General features: G+C 44.4%; 1 protein-coding gene across 1 annotated transcript in view; it reads left to right on the forward strand.

Annotated features, from left to right (window-relative positions):
- The window catches only part of robo1 (roundabout, axon guidance receptor, homolog 1 (Drosophila)), a 131,171-nt gene extending 118,249 nt beyond the window's left edge, over positions 1-12,922 (forward strand). The window contains exons 22-30 of the mRNA XM_061073233.1: positions 1,580-1,972; positions 2,722-2,838; positions 3,942-4,086; positions 4,353-4,586; positions 5,997-6,490; positions 6,598-6,762; positions 10,672-10,947; positions 11,232-11,425; positions 11,620-12,922. Of these exons, the coding sequence (XP_060929216.1) occupies positions 1,580-1,972; positions 2,722-2,838; positions 3,942-4,086; positions 4,353-4,586; positions 5,997-6,490; positions 6,598-6,762; positions 10,672-10,947; positions 11,232-11,425; positions 11,620-11,634 (2,033 nt within the window). The 3' untranslated portion in view covers positions 11,635-12,922. The remainder of the gene's footprint in view (positions 1-1,579; positions 1,973-2,721; positions 2,839-3,941; positions 4,087-4,352; positions 4,587-5,996; positions 6,491-6,597; positions 6,763-10,671; positions 10,948-11,231; positions 11,426-11,619) is intronic.
- Positions 12,923-16,314: the final 3,392 nt, after the last annotated feature.

Genomic DNA, 16,314 nt, shown 5'->3' on the forward strand with positions numbered 1-16,314 from the left:
TACAAAAGTAAGTGTTAGAATGCACTTGAAATTAGTTTGAATTTGGGAATTGCTACAAATTCAATGGTTTAGCAATAATTCAGTTTTAAAAAATAGAGACAGATGCATCCAATTTGTAAAATGCTGTGCTGCGATGAAATATAGAAACATCAGCACTGCTTTTACACCAAAATCTCATCATTAACTTGACCGTAGCTCCGACTGTGTAGCTGCACTCGCTGAGCTGCCGAACGATGAATATTCCTCGTGATTCCCGAACAGGAAGTGCTGTCACAAACATGTCAGAATAAAAGAGGCTCCGTTCTCCCTGTTACAAGTCACTGTACCGTAAAACTGATTTTGAAGCTGTTATTTCAAGGTACAGCAGATGCATAATGCTGCTCTAACTTATCGGATCACTGACAATGCATTAAGATATGTATTGTGTGATGCACGTCCTTATTGCATATGCAGACGCTCACTGTGACCTTTCTGAAAAGAGAAGAACTCGGAGCCAAAAACATCAGCTTGGATGAGACAGAGCTTAATGTTATTCATTTCTCAACTGTGACCAAAGTCTTAAAAAAGAAAAAGAAACTATCCTTGGAAACTTGGACTGTAATGAAATGCTTTATGTTCTAAATTATGCACCTTGGGACTGTGCCTTTAAGGGCAGATCGTAATTCCTCTCCAGCTGTTTGGCCTAACATCCATCCAGCCGCCCGGTAGTTTCTTCTTACTTCATACCTTCCCCAACGAGGATTAATAATTAATTCTGTAGACTCAAGTCATCAAGTCCATTTTCTTTCTCTGTGCTAATCACCCCTCTGAGGCTGAAGTGTTGAACTCTACCTTAACGCGGTGTGAGATGTTTAACAGGGAATAACAGGCTAAAGGCAGCCCTCACTCCTCGCATGACGCCCCCCCCCCCCCCCCTGTGTATGACACTAAGGTGCTTGCATGCTTTGTGTGTGTGCCAAACCTAAACTCTGTGAACATTAAGGAGGATCACTGACTAGGTGACAGAGCAAAGAAATGGGAGTTAATGTCCCTTTATCTCAGGCATAGGGGCGTTTTCACAGATCAGCCCTTGATGTGTCGATCTGGGGCCGTGCAGCAGCGTGCGCCTATGGCCGTCCTTGGTATTTACCGCAAGGCTGGCTCTCAGATCTGCCGGAGGATTTGAATATTTTATGAGCCAGGGAAAATTGGATCTGTCAGTGGGAGCTGTGCTGTTGCTGCGTGCCTCATCCCGAGTCTTTGATACCGACATGTCTCTCTGTCCCTCTCGATGAGAGAAGACGCTCCCGCCGTCAGTTTGGAAAAAGAATAGAGATGACACCCACATTGAAACACTGAGGAGAGACAGAGAGCGAGAGTGGTGCAATACCACCTGTGTCACTCACCTTAAATAGAACATTATTGGGCAAACAATTCCAATACTTTAAATGGAGATCTCTCTTTTGATGGCAGGGAGTTGTTTTTTTTTTCTCCCAAAAGCCCTGAAATGAAATAACTTCCCTCAGGTAAATGCTTTCAACTCTGTAGTAGATCAGCCGAGGCCCTGTTGTTTCAAAGCTTCTGCCCTCGTGTTCTCCAGCCGACTGCATCGCCAATTATAACAACCAGATGGAAAACAAGCAGACCAACCTCCTGGTGCCGGACTCGGGAGTCTACGGAGACGTGGACCTGTCCAACAAGATCAACGAGATGAAGACCTTCAACAGCCCCAACCTGAAAGACGGACGCTTTGTGGGTCCTGGGGGCCAGCCGACGCCTTACGCCACCACCCAGCTCATCCAGTCCTCCATCATGGGCAACAATATAAACTCGGACAGAGGCCCCGGCGGGATCGGAGGTGGGCCCGGGGGCGGAGGGGAGCTGAACGAGAAGCACTGCTGGAAGCCCAGCCCGGTCCAGCAGCAGCAGCAGAAACAGGAAATGGGCTCGCAGCTGCAGTACATCATCATGGAGCAAAACAAGCTGAACAAGGGTGAGTGTGTGGAATACACCAGCAGCCATTGGTTAAAGAGGTCATCTCCGAGCCACCATCTTCCTCCACCTGGTTTTTCCCTCCTGTTCTCTCCTCTCCCGGCTCTTCCAGCCTCACTGTGGAAGCCTGTAGAAGAGTCCTCATGCTCCTGTTCTCCTTGGTTCTGTCTCGCTCCTTTTCCAAATCAACACAAGCGTCATCACTCTTTCTTTCTGCCCGTCTGCTCGGCATTCATCTAACCCCCTCATCACCCCTTCTTGCAATCATGTATAATCTTTGCCGCTAAACGTGAGCCATGCTTGAAATCGCTGTCGTCTCTGGGTTGTGTTGTGGTGGAAGCAGGTGTGAAGGTTTTATTTGGGGTGTCAGATTTCTAAAGGCAAGATGAGGATAAATCTTGGGTCTTTAGATGCTTGGAACAAAGCTATCATCGCCTCGTTGGATCTGCCGCATGTGGTGTGATAGTTTTGAGATTCCTGTGCAGATGTTTGCATGTGTTCTCATTCTCACCTGGAAATTACAAAGCATTAACTGCATGGCTCTTTTTCACGTGAAGCACTGTGTTCGGTGTAATGTCATTTCATGGTATACATATTTCCATACTTCTCTACCGTGAAATGATTTTTTGTGCTGCAACTCAAATGCAGCTCTTAATTTCCTTGTTTCATTACCAATCGAGCGGTTGCTTTGCTTGAGTGTTTGTAAGATGTCTCCCTGGGGCCACACTAACCATAAGCTCCCACCATCAGACCGCTACAGAGGAGGAGACTGTCCTATGCCGGCCACCATCCCCTACAACCAGACCCATGACAGCCACACCGGGGGTTCCTACAACAGCTCCGACCGAGGCAGCAGTAGCACCTCCGGTAAGAATAAAAGAAAATGTGTATCTAAGGACTCATTCTCCTTCTTTTAGCTGTTATATTTTTATTGTTTCGCTCCTCTTAACTCAACTGACAGAGTGTTTTCACAGCTTATTGTTGTTTTGAACTATATAATCGCAGCTCCATTTGAAGAATCCCAGTTTTCCTCAGAAGCAATAAATCACTTTGAGACGCTAATAACGCCTGCTTTAAAATGGTAATGTGATTAATTTCCATGTCAGCCTGGTTTGAGGAGAAACTGAAAGGGGGATTCCTGCAGAAAGTGGAAAATTGCTGAATAAAGAGAGGAGGAACCTGACAACAATGCCTTCAAACAAAGGCACGAGCCCCATGCGAGACATTCGATTCTGCCTTTTGTTTCCCCGGTGCAATGTCATCCAAGGGATGTTTAAAGCAAATTAGATAAAAGCAGCTTCCTGTTTTGTTTTGCTTTTCCTGCTTTTCTTTTTTATTTCTGTTTGTCCTTGCTTATTTTGCATTGCTTATATTAATTGGCTTTACTTTAATGCCGGTATGGAGCAGCCTAATTTCATCAGGGCCTCAATGTCTGTCTGTGGACAAGGACAAACGATAACACATTGCAGACGGCATGCAACGCTGCCACCTTAATACCATGTATCCATTCTGATATTGCGTTTGAAGTTCAAGCCATTAAGGAGAAGCCTTTAGTGCTCGCTGCACCTCACAGCTCATTGGTTCACAATCCTAATAGTTTGGTATTAATTAGATCCCTCTCTGCTGTTCCCTTCCTACCTTCTCTCCTAGTACTGGTTAACACCACAGTATGGAAACGACTGTGTTGTATAGTATTTCCACCTCATGTAATAACCTCGAGGTTTGTGTGCACACTCGCATAAAGTGGAGCGTTGCATTAGCCTCAGCACTCTATTGTGTAAAAAAAATCCATTCTTTGTCAGCCGGTCCTGTTAAATCGTTTTATCAGCTGTCATATCCTCGCTCATTAACTTGAGATTTCCTTCGACATTAATAATTGATGTGTTTTCCAGAGGCAGGTATTGTGTACGTCTTGTAGGTGTGCTGTGACGGATGGATGCTTTTTCTTTTTTCCCGTTTCTTCGGAGCAGGCAGCCAGGGCCAGAAGAAGGGGATGCGCACCCCCAAACTACCCAAACAGAGCACAATGAATTGGGCTGACCTGCTGCCCCCTCCCCCTGCTAACCCACCCCCCAGCCGGAGCATGGAGGAGTACTCTCTACCGATGGAAGAAAGGTGGGACATGTCAGCGCCGGCCGAGAGACACAGACAACCTGACAGGCGTGTAGCACTATCTCTACATGCTCATTCACTCTTGCAGCCTTTTCTTGCATTTATTACATGTATTTACCCCAAGGGTGCTCAATCTACCAGTGCTAGGTTCATGATAGAAGGAAGGCATGAATATTAAGTGCATGTTTTTCTGGCTTCAATGTATGAAAACATCCGTGTTTTTTCTGAGTGATTTGACGGTAACGAGGCTTGTTTCTCTCTGTTGGCAGCTGTGACCCAGACATGCAGTGCCCCATGCCCCCCTCGCACATGTACCTGCAGCCTCACGAGCTGGAGGAGGAGGAAGAGGAGATGGAGAGGGGACCCACTCCCCCCATCCGAGGGGCGGCGTCTTCCCCGGCTGCCGTGTCTTACAGTCACCAGTCCACGGCCACGCTCACCCCCTCGCCCCAGGAGGAGATGCGGCCGATGCTGCAGGACGCGCCCGACAGCCACGAACGCAGGTACAGCTGCCAGGAGAGAAAGATAACAAGTGGCAGGAGATGAGCGTTGCTTTGAATCCTCACAGAGAAACAATGTCTCCCCGAAGACATTGAAATTCATACATTTTCTAGTTTTAGCCCATTAATTCCAAATTCTGTATATTCTGTCGGCCGTTTTTCAAAAGCATATCTACTCTTGATTTTTTGCCTCACTGGGAGCCATTAGTTTCACTTCATTTCAGTGCACGAAAATCAACTTTTCAGCGATTTGAAAGTTGTTGGAAAGAAGTCGTCATACGTCACAGTCTGAATTTAGTCCATTTATTGTTTTTTGGTCCACGATATATTACTGTTGCGTGTTAATAGAGCTGTGAGCAGGAACTGTTCATCCTTGTTAGCACATAAGGGAATAAACACGTCATCATAAATTCAGGAATGAGCTGCCAGAAGAAGCTGTATTAATCTGTATAGCTGCAAAGATAATACAAAACCATCACATTCACATCATTGTTGGCATTTCTGGTTTCTTACAGTTTAATTTATGGAACCGATTTCAGGGTAACATAGTTGTAAAACCCTCAAATCTTGTATGTTATGTACATATATTAACAAAAATGATTGGCATTAATGCAAATACCAGCACCTTCTCATAATTATAGGCAGAAGATTTTTACTTTGAGTAACGATCTATCTATCAGGGGCAGAATTTCTTTAAGTAATTTTGTAGGAATAGGATCTAAAATACAGGTTGTTGTTTTACAACCTGAGCTTTGAATCCTCACGGAGAAACAATGTCTCCCCGATGTAATTCAAATTCATACATTTTCTAGTTTTAGCCCATTAATTCCAAATTCTGTATATTCTGTCGGCCATTTTTCAAAAGCTATATCTCCTCTTGATTTGTTACCTCACTGGGAGCCATTAGTTTCACTTCATTTCAGCGCAGCACGGAAATCAACTTTGCAGCGATTTGAAAGTTGTTGGACAGAAGTCATACGTCACAGTCTGAATTTAGTCAATTTAATGTTTTTTTTGTCAAAGATATATATATTACTGTTGCGTGTTAATAGAGATGTGAGCAGGAGTGTTCATCCTTGTTAGCACATAAGGGGAAAAAACACATCATAAATTCAGGAATGAGCTGCCAGAAGAAGCTATGTTAGGTTTTTGGCTGCAATAATAATACAAAACCATCACATTCATGTCATTGTTGGCTTTTCGGGTTTCTTATAGGTTAATTTATGGGTCTGATTTCATGGTAACATAATTGTAAACCCTCAAATCTTGAATGTTATGTCTATATATTCCCCAAAATTATTGGCATTAATGCAAATTCCAGCACCTTCTCATAATAATAGGCAGGAGATTTCTATTTTGCGTTTAATTTGATGAAAATATTCTACATTCTGACGGGTTTCCATCTTTTACCAGGCGCCATGGTGTAAGCCCCCCAGCGCCTCAAAGACCCCTCTCCCCTTCACACACGTATGGGTACAACTGCAGCCCGTTGGCCTTGGACACGGACGGCATGGAGGAGGACGACATATTGGAGGAAGACGAGGAGGGGGACGAGACAGATGCAGAGGTGGCCAAGATGCACTACCACCACCCCCACACACACACACACCCTCACCACTCCCAAATGCACCCGCGAAGGCTGCTGCTCCGGGGGCTGGAACAGACGCCGGCGTCCAGCATGGGCGACCTCGAGAGTTCAGTGACCGGCTCTATGATCAACGGATGGGGGTCGGCCTCTGAAGAGGATAATGTCTCTTCGGGGAGGTCCAGTGCAGTCAGCTCTTCAGACGGATCCTTCTTCACTGATGCTGACTTTGCCCAAGCGGTCGCTGCAGCTGCAGAGTATTCAGGCGTCAGAGTGGCCAAGTACCCCAACACACATGGCCAGGAGGTTGGAGGAGCTTCAGGTAGGTCTAATAATGTCGCCCACATCCAGGAGAAATGTTATTGCAAGGGATTTTTTTTTGAGGAATGAGGGAAAAGACCAAAATATAACTCTTTTTTTCTTTTTCAGCACGAAAATACCAAATAAACCCATCAGGCCACCGTCCAGGCAGCCCGGTGTCCTCAGACGGGAACATGAGCATGGCAGCGGTTCACAGGAGGCCTCCGAAGAAGCAGAAACAGCATCCGGCAGCCGTCCATCCAGGCACCCAGAGACGTGATCCCTACAATGAAGGTACACACATAATTACATGTCAATCAATCAATCAATCAAATTTTATTTGTGTAGCCCATATTCACAAATCACAATTCGTCTCATAGGGCTTTAACATGGTGTGACATCCTCTGTCCTTAACCCTCAGCAAGAGTCAGGAAAAACTACAAAAAAAAAAAAAACAGGGTAAAAAATACGTAGAAACCTCAGAGAGAGCCACATGTGAGGGATCCCTCTCCCAGGACGGACAGAAGTGCAATAGATGTTAAGTTGAGTAGGAAAACATCATCAAGATTAAAGTTTTTTAGCAGCATTGATAGGGTAAACATTTTGAAGGATCACTTCAATATGGTATGTCAAGCAGTCCTGCTGCAATCATAGTCTCTGGTCAGCAACCAGCAGGATCATGATCCACCATCCCGATCAGAGGCCACTTTAAGTCCACAGTCATTGTCCACTGCCGCTTATTAGGATCCATCATGGGCTGCCGCCTCGTTCGTGGTCCACCGCCACACGATGCCAATGCGACAAAGGATACGCCATTCCCTCTACGATCAGCCCGCACGATATAGAATGTCCGGATTATTAAAAAGATCTATAATGATTTTCACAATTTAAGACATTCTGTTAAAATATGCATTTATTTTAGGCTCCTACCCAAATAATGAATATGAAGATATATGTGTGTTTCCAATGTGTTTTAGCTAAAGCTTTGGTTTCTTAGAGGTTACATGTGTACACAAACTATAGATACACAACAACTGTATGTGTTTGTGATTATGCTTGTTGCAAACATTGTTCTGTAACATGCACAGTAGACCTAAAACAAATATTACTGAAACTCTGAGTATTCAGCTTTGAACCTGCTGGTCTGTAAAAGCCGTGAACGACTCGATGCAGCCAACACCCTGACCGAGCTGCCGCAGCAGTGGGTCGGCTGTAGAACACAGATGGCCGGTTTGTATCGGTGGCTCTCCCTCTCTATTCCCTCTCCACAAATGAAAGTGAAAAATGCAGTTTACTGTAATGCGTTGGAGCACTGCTGCGCTGGCGAGCCAGAGGTTTAATCATCTTCTTTCATGTGTTTCATGCACATGCATACGTGGCATCACTCCTAATCTGTGGCGCGCGCTGAACAGATCGGGGCGAGTGGTGGGCAGGAGTGGAGGGGGGAGTGGAGGGAGTGGAGGGTGGGGGGGGCTGTCTCTGGGGAGCGCTGGCCGAGCTTCGCAGTGCTGACACTGGGATGTCTCTCCACTCTAGCCACTAATGAAATTGATCCAGGTGCTCCGGCTCATTCCGGAGTGCCACCTTTTACTCGGCAGGGGCCGGACATAAACCAAACAAGAGGCTAAATACCAGAGCAGCTGCGCACAGATAGAAGAGCTTAAGTAAAAGAGCAATTTACTTTTCTAATGCATCATCTTTTTTTTACAACTTACAGCACAAAACCCTTTTCTCTGTGTATCTATCTATGTGTGTGTTGTGTGCACCCTCCCTCTGCTGTGCAGCGTGTGCACCCCCCCGAGCTGGCTCTCCTCTTCCTGTCAGGTGTCCTTGAGGCTTGGAAGCACTTGACAGGGAGATTTAATATCCAGCTCACTAGGAGCCAGACCAGCTATATCACAGCAGAAAATCCAACACCCCCCCCCTCACCCTCCTCTTGCCATCATCCTTATCCCCTGGCTTCTTCCCCATCCTCCCACCCAGGAGTGATCTCCTTCCCTGTCTCCCTCTCTTCTCCCTGCTCCCCTCTCCTCCGTCTTTGTTTGAGCAGCGGAGGGGGGGGGGGCGGACTGACAGCGCCCCAGCTCTGTCTGTCCATCAGTTCTCCTGCTGATTGCATTTGATCTGAATGGATTGTTTTTCATTTGGAGGTTATTGCCATCTCTCTCTCTCTCTCTCCACCCCCACCCGACCGGCCCTGTCTGTGGTCGGCAGGACCCGGTGCTGAGGTGATAGGTGAGAAGGTGATTTAATGAAATGTAAAGGAGGATGGAAAACAAAGAGAAAACCCCAGATGTTTGCCACCCACACGACGTAATGTGATGTGTATTTATATTGTTTGTTTTATGTCGCTCTACCTTTCCAGTCACTCCACACTGGGACCTATATGCAGGCGGCGTCATTATAGAACATAAAGACTGCAATAAAAAGGCAGGAAAACATATGAGCAGTGGGATCAGCCTCCTTCCTGTCCTCTTACCCCACGTTGACCTATAATCATTTCACACGTTTACACAGTGGATGTAGAAAAACCCAACTTGGGGAAAACATAATAGCATGCTGATTGAGGATTGTTCATCTGTTCATCTAGCCTATTTCCATTCATTTATCCATCAATTGTAAAATATTTTCACAGACGATTCCAATTGTTGGGCTAACTATTTATATCTCTGGCATTGCATTAGTGTTTTTTTACAAACTTTTTTCTCATCTTATTCTACAGAACAATGCCACGTGCACTATCTCCTGTATGGAGACATTTCACCCCATCCAATGTAGATGGAAAGGCTGTGTACATTAGCAAATACTGTGCAAAGACCTATGTTAAGAATGACACAACCATGCAGAAGCATAAAGTCAAGTGCCCAAAGTTTCCTCAGGGCTCAAATCAGCCTATGACAAAACAAAATGTTTATATTTATGTCTGTTTATGACAAGGTTAATACAGTTAGTATAAATTTCCCACAACATTTCCAGTTTATTACCATTAATTCCCGTTAATTCCCGTTAATTCCCATGGAAAGTTTCCAACTTTGAATATTCCCGGAATTTTACAACCCTAGTTCCCCCCCTGACTCATATTGGGTTTGACTGTGATGCCTTTGTCTCCCCCCCCTCTCTGAACTTAACCCCTTCCTGTCTCCTCATCTGTTTTGGCCTTGTCCGCCTAATTAACCACCACGCCCTCCGATAAACTCTCCCTGGCAAATCCAGAGACACACTTTTCAGTGCCGAGCTCTGTCCTCCATGATATTTCCTCATAAATCTCCCCGGCGCCCGGCTCCTCCCTCGCAGTGGGGCTGTATCTCACCGACTGTGGCATTGATCGGACTCTGACTGAGCCAGGACTCAGGAGGCAAGAGAGATATTAAAAAACTGCAGACGCCTCCGTGCTGTATGATATTGACTGGCTTCCTTTTGTATTCAGGAGAGGACGGAGGTGGAGGATAATGAGAATAGTGTATTGGAGGTACCTGATTCCGCCAACAAGACAGGAGCAAAGACATCACCTGCCTCATTAGCCTTTCATCTACTAAAACACTAGAATAAAAAAAGGTTATATTAAAGCTTTGATTCTTGTTCAATATTAGAAAGTACAAAGTATCCATTGGGATGCAAGGAAGGACAATGTGTTGGCACTTGTTATCTTTATTAACGTTTGAATCCAATGTGGATTATCGCTCTGGGTGCCGACAAAACCATCCTGCAGGTTAGAGCCATCACATCACAGGCCCAAGACTTTCCTCTCCGCGTTTTGTTTAGACGTCTGTGATGTGTCTGTGATGTGTGGGAGACCGGGCCGCCCACTGGTCGGCCTCATGTGACTAATGGCTCAGAGAAGAGCAGCATTGATTCATCACCAGGGGAAAAGGGGAGCGGGTCAGAGACCCAGCTGCTGACCATCACGCTCCCCTCGTCCTCCTCACACTCCCGTCTCAGAGCGCCGTGGCCAGGCTGTCTCATGCTATCTCTTCTGTTTACTGTTTCCAAGCGTGCAGATCTAAGTGCATGTGCACACACTGCAGCTGTGTTTGTGTATCACCTCGCAGGTGTGAGACAGTTGAGAGGCAGATGATACACACTGAAGTTTCAAGAGTACACAGATTCTTGGTCCTCAGTCGTGTGCAATCATCTAAACCCCAGTTGTTGTTTTTTTTATGTCGGTGGCTCATGTGCCTTTTTCTCCCCGTGTTTATCCTCCAGATCTCCCCCCTCCTCCCATCCCTCCTCCAGCAGGGCTCAAGTCCCCCACACATCCCTCCAAGGCAGCACTGGAGGGCCGGGGGGTGGTGTCCCCCAAAACAGGCGAGGGTCGAGACAAGCGAGGAGCGACGGGAGGCTACCGGCCCCGGGAGGGTTCGGACCCCAGGACCAGCTCCTCGGAACGCAAGGAGGCGCAGGAGAGACAGAAGACTTCTCACGGAGAGAAAGGGAATAGACACGAGAGTAGTACTGGCAGCAAGGCACGCCAACATGCAGGTAGGGCAACACGTGGAGGAATCCTTCAGAAATTAGTACATAAAGCATTAAGTAGTCAAAAGGCACTTCTGGCAAGAATGAGTGTTATAATATATTTAAGTGTGTATTTACAGAAGTCAGCATTTATGATTGAAAATCAACAATTACTATATATTATATCACCTCAATATTAACAGCTATGTACCACTCCAGATTGTCCAAAACATTTCCTTGTTCTTTCATTCTCACTACTTGTGATCACGCAAGTCTCAATTCTCTCTAACATGCCCTTTCCGTCCCCCTAGGTCCAGAGGACATTCTGCCCTACAACAGACCCCAGTTCCCCACAGTCAACAGCACCCGAGACCCGAGCTCCTCCAGCTCCATGTCCTCCCGGGGCTCAGGGGGCCGGCGGAGAGGAGAGGGGGGCCGCAGGAACCAAGCAGACATGGGCCTCATCACCACGGGGGCCTTACAACCAGGAGATGAAGAGCTAGAGGTACTATATATTGATAATTGGAAGTTAGAAAAACAAAATATTGATAGTTTATTAACCTTTTTTCTACTTTTTTATGTTTCCTTTTTGCTAATCGGTTGACATAGACACAAATATTGGCAGATTTTTTCAGTCCTGTCTCTAGTTTTGACAGATGGATGCTGAGCAAAATGTTTGTTTGTGTGTTTTTCCCCCAGATGGCAGAAAGCTGAAGATCCACGGAGACAAAGGAGGAGCTGTCCTGATTTTTCCAAGAGTGAAGCACCATTGTTTCTCTTACATTTTTAAATATCTCAGTATTTCACCGTCATGTTTGCTGCCATCATACTGTACATCAGTAGTGTTTCTTTACATCTGGAAATCAGACCTATGTTTTTTTTGTTTTTTTTCTAACTATTCATTTTCTATGTCCATTTGACAAAAAAAAAAAAAGGCGAGCGTGTGTGAAGATAGAAGAACGGTGCATTCAAAAACTAAAATACGCAGTAGTATATTTATGTTTAATTCCAATGCAATATGGAGTGAAATCTGACTCCAGACATTGACATGACTCGGCTTGACAAGAACTTTTGCAGAGCCCATAACAGTCACATGTTACTGTAATAAAATAGCTGCAAGCAGAGGTGGACTGTAAATATACGTGTATACATGATGTCCTCTTGTTTTACCCACTGTGGTACCTCGAATTTGTCTTCCTTTGTTTTTTTGTTTTTTTTTGCGAATTCTAATTTTATTATGCCAGTAAATATAAATATTATTTTATCATTTCCATTCATGTTGTAAATTGCAATATTATTTAGCTGCCCCCCCAAGAAAGTGCCACTTTGGGATTATTCTTTTTTTTCTCTCTCTCTCTTTTATTTTTTTGTTGTTTTTGTAATGCACTGTTATGTTTCGTGTTGTCGTCAACGTTTGTCATTTTGTTTTACTTTGGTTTTAAAAGCACAATCACTAAACTTTATTTTAAACCATTCTATCTATTAACCTTTTTGTCTTACTGGAGGAAAACAGGTACGACAAAAGAGTCTAGTTAATCCTGATGATGGTGATGATAATGATGTAGGTAAAGGTTGCTGTTTACGAAGGCTGTGCTTGAAAGGAGACTCCTTTCATTTTGATTGTCTCCCTCTCCGGTTCTGACGCTAGCTCCAGTGAAACAAAAAAACAGACAGTTAATGTGACTCATAGCTGCAATGTAAATATCTTTTTCGCATTGACCATAAACTCAGCTATTGCACATTAATCGAAATGGTTACGTCGTCTACTAATGCACTTAAATGAATTTCAAATACAGGAAATAAAGAGTCACTTTGGGAATCTGGAGAGGTTGTTATTGGACAAGAAGGGTCTCTTTTCTCGAGAAGGCAGGGGCAGTCGCCTCCCTGTTTTTGAGAAGAAGGGTGCTGTTGTTTATTCATAGAACATCTGCAAACATTTGTTTCGTAAAGCAAAAAAGGAAAAAGAACTACAAAAAAAATGATGAATAAAAAGTTCAAACTATTCACGCTCCTCTTGTCATTTGTCAACATTTTCATTCGGAATAAAGTTGTGTGTTCTTCTGGATTTTATTTTCCTGCAAGAAATTCCAAGCTAAAACCTGCATCGTTGTTGTGATTAAATATTTGACCCTTTCCCTGTCCTGTCCGTTATGAATTCTTAATGAAGACACAATCTTTTAAACAACGCTAACAAACATGAAGTTTCAATTTAAAAAAAATACTTTTCTTAACATCTGGGCACTAGATAGAGGGATGGATGGATAGATAGATGGATCTGATTGGTTTGTCAAGGTTCTGTAACAGTGCTAGTCCAGCTAATAGCCTATTACTATACATGTTTAAGCCATGACATTTAATCACATGTTCCTGTGATATATCCAATATTATAGGCCTATCATTAAACGTCAGCAATAAACCACCTAGTTTATGTGAATATTACTTATATTGACAATATAAAGACATTTTATTAAACTACCGTATCCTTCTTTGTCCTATTATTTCAGATTTTGATCAAAGAATCCATTAATTCAGTGTTAAATCTAAAATGGTATTGAGCACGTACCACCACCCAGGTCCAACAGTCCCATTAAGTTCAATCAAGCTGCAAGGAATTTCACACACTCATCATTCTTCTAAACACGACAGATTTATTTTAACAAGATCCATAAATTATTCCCTCGGGTAAAAATGTCAAAAAACGCCAATTCACAACATTAATGGAAATGAAAAGCTGATCGTGGATCTGCAAGAACCTGAGTCAACATTTAATGATCTTTTTTAGATGATGTCCAATCATTGTAAGTTTTGTAGAAATCAGTTTTTTGTGTAGTGACCAACAAACACACAAACACACACACGGTGAAAACATCATCCCCTTGGCGGCGGTAAACATAAAAACATCCTCCATTTGTAATGATTCAGATTTGTTATCACCCCACATGAAAAAGTACACAACACTCAAATTTGCGGGGATAAAAAATATTAATAAAAGTGCTAAATTAATCCCACTGACATATTTATTACAGCTATAATGGAAAAGCATCACAATAAAGCTCAATGTCATCGCGTCTATTGCATTTTAATGTGAAACCATCCGAGTCGGCCTCACCCCCGAAAGGACAGGATGTACTTCAGCAGCAGCGTCAAGGAGGCAACTATCAATATCCCGGGCTTGGAGTCTAAACAGCTATTTCTGTTCCGTACAGTAGCCATTCAGATATATTACCTAACGCCAATTCCATTAGCGTTCTCCATTACTCCCAGTATCAGCATCCCATGTCATTCAGCAAAGGCATTTGGGGCCACGGAGGGAAGCGGAAACCGATGGTGACAGGATTACATTCGATTTGACAGGAACTAGATTGCTGCCAATTAGGCGTGAGGAGGCTTCAATGAGGTTACGTAAGAGAGCGAGTACAGTACTCATCTTATTTGTCATCACTCACTATAGCCCGGCGAGATAAGCTGCTGACGCGGCAAAACAAAATGTCCCCAGAATCAGAAGATGACATTATTGCTGCCGCAGAGCGACTCCAGACGGAGACTTATCCTAATAGGAGAGCAAGATGCATTTGTTCCAGTTTATTACATCTAACCTGCCAACTGCTTGTCCTCTCAGAGGCAGTAACCCGGCCGATGGGAGTCCTTAATGTCCGTCCAGGCTTATTCAAACATCCCTGATGAAGAAAGAGAGTCGGGCTCCTCCCGCTCACTCTCTCCCTCATGAGAACTCGCACAACTGGAATGGAAGTCCTGTTTTTACAAGTTAATGAAGAGTGCTGCCCGACGCGACGCGCTGGAGCCTCGAGAGGCCGAGCGCTCCGAGTCGACCGAGCGAGAAGAGAATCCACGTACTCTACGCTCACTGACTGCCACCGTTTGAAACGGGTTAGCCCATTTAGAGACATGTAATGTGGGTTTTGATGGCGACAGTACAGGAATTTACCTATGTAGTTGGAAACTGCGTTTTCAGCAGTGAATACGTGTCATCAAGGAATTGGGAGCGTGCCCTAACCCTAACCACAGCCCTATGTTCCCACAGCCCAATGTTCCCACAGCCCTATGTTCCCACAGCCCTATGTTCCCACATTTCCAATATTCATTACAAAATTAGGCCCTATGTTCCTACAGTTCCCACATTTCTACCCCTACCTGGTAGTGAAGGGTTCACCATTCCGTAGCTGGCGATTTGAAGGAGCTAGCTAGCTTCCAAACTCGCTTGAGCTCCCACCGCTAACCCTAACCCTTAACCTAACCCTAAACCTCTCTTGAGCTCAACACTGCTAAACCTAACCCTCTCTTGAGCTCAACACCGCTAACCCTAACCCTAACCCAAATTTTCTGAAAAATCTAGAAATGTGGGAACATCGGGACTAATTTTTCAAAATAAATCTGGGAACATAGGTCTGTGGGAACTAGGGGCCTAATTTTCAAAATTGTCAGTGAAAAAAAACCCCTTAGAAATGTGGGAACATAGGGCTGACACCAAGGAACTTTAATCATTAAACATTTTTGCTGCATTCGGTGTTGACAGAGACAGAGTGGAAGCAGATCGGTGTAATTCAGTAATGTTTTAGTGATGACAACTGTGGTCTCTGAATCCCCCCCACTCCTCCTCCTCCTGCTCCTGCTCCTCCTCCTCCTCAGCTCTTTCAGCACCACCTTTATTTCCCCCCAGGTGTTCTCTATTAAGCACCTTTCTAAACAAGAACAAATTTGGAACAGGGGAGAGCATCCCCCCCCCCCCCCCCTTGTGCCTCCATCCATCATTTTAATGAGTGGAGGTGTGTCCAGGCCCCACGATGAGATGCAGGTGATTAAGGACATTAATGGGATCCACTGGCTGCCCCCCCCAAAGACCCCATGAATATGCAGGATGAGGCTGCAGGGTCTTTAGTCTGGTCCTTACAGTTACTCTACCTGTGTGCTTGGGGGGGGGAGCTCCGAGGTGTGGTGGCATGTGAGCAGGATTACAACTGGGGGAAGTAGAAATACAGAGAGTAGGTGCATTTATTACAATGTTGTATTTTGTCTCCCTCACTAGTAACAATACCTAAGATTATGTATATATAAAATATAAACACAGCTACATTAAAAACTAGAATGGCCACCAGTAGAGTCCATATACCAAAACCTTACAGTGAAAAAACAGGTTTGGTTTTACAAACACATATGAAACTACATTTAGATTTCTAGAGCCAGACTTTTAATTGGATCTGCATCAAATTCTGAAGTGAAATGTTTTTACTGGGATGAAATATTAAATGTGACAAACTATACTAACACTGAGCTGATCGCTTCAAAAGCAAATACAACAACAACAACAGTTACAAGTAGAGTTTTTTCTTCTATTCTGATGGAATTCATTCTGATTGAAGATTGAGGATCAACTGT

Source organism: Limanda limanda, chromosome 6, assembly GCF_963576545.1.
Source record: "Limanda limanda chromosome 6, fLimLim1.1, whole genome shotgun sequence".
NCBI classification, from domain to species: domain Eukaryota; kingdom Metazoa; phylum Chordata; class Actinopteri; order Pleuronectiformes; family Pleuronectidae; genus Limanda; species Limanda limanda.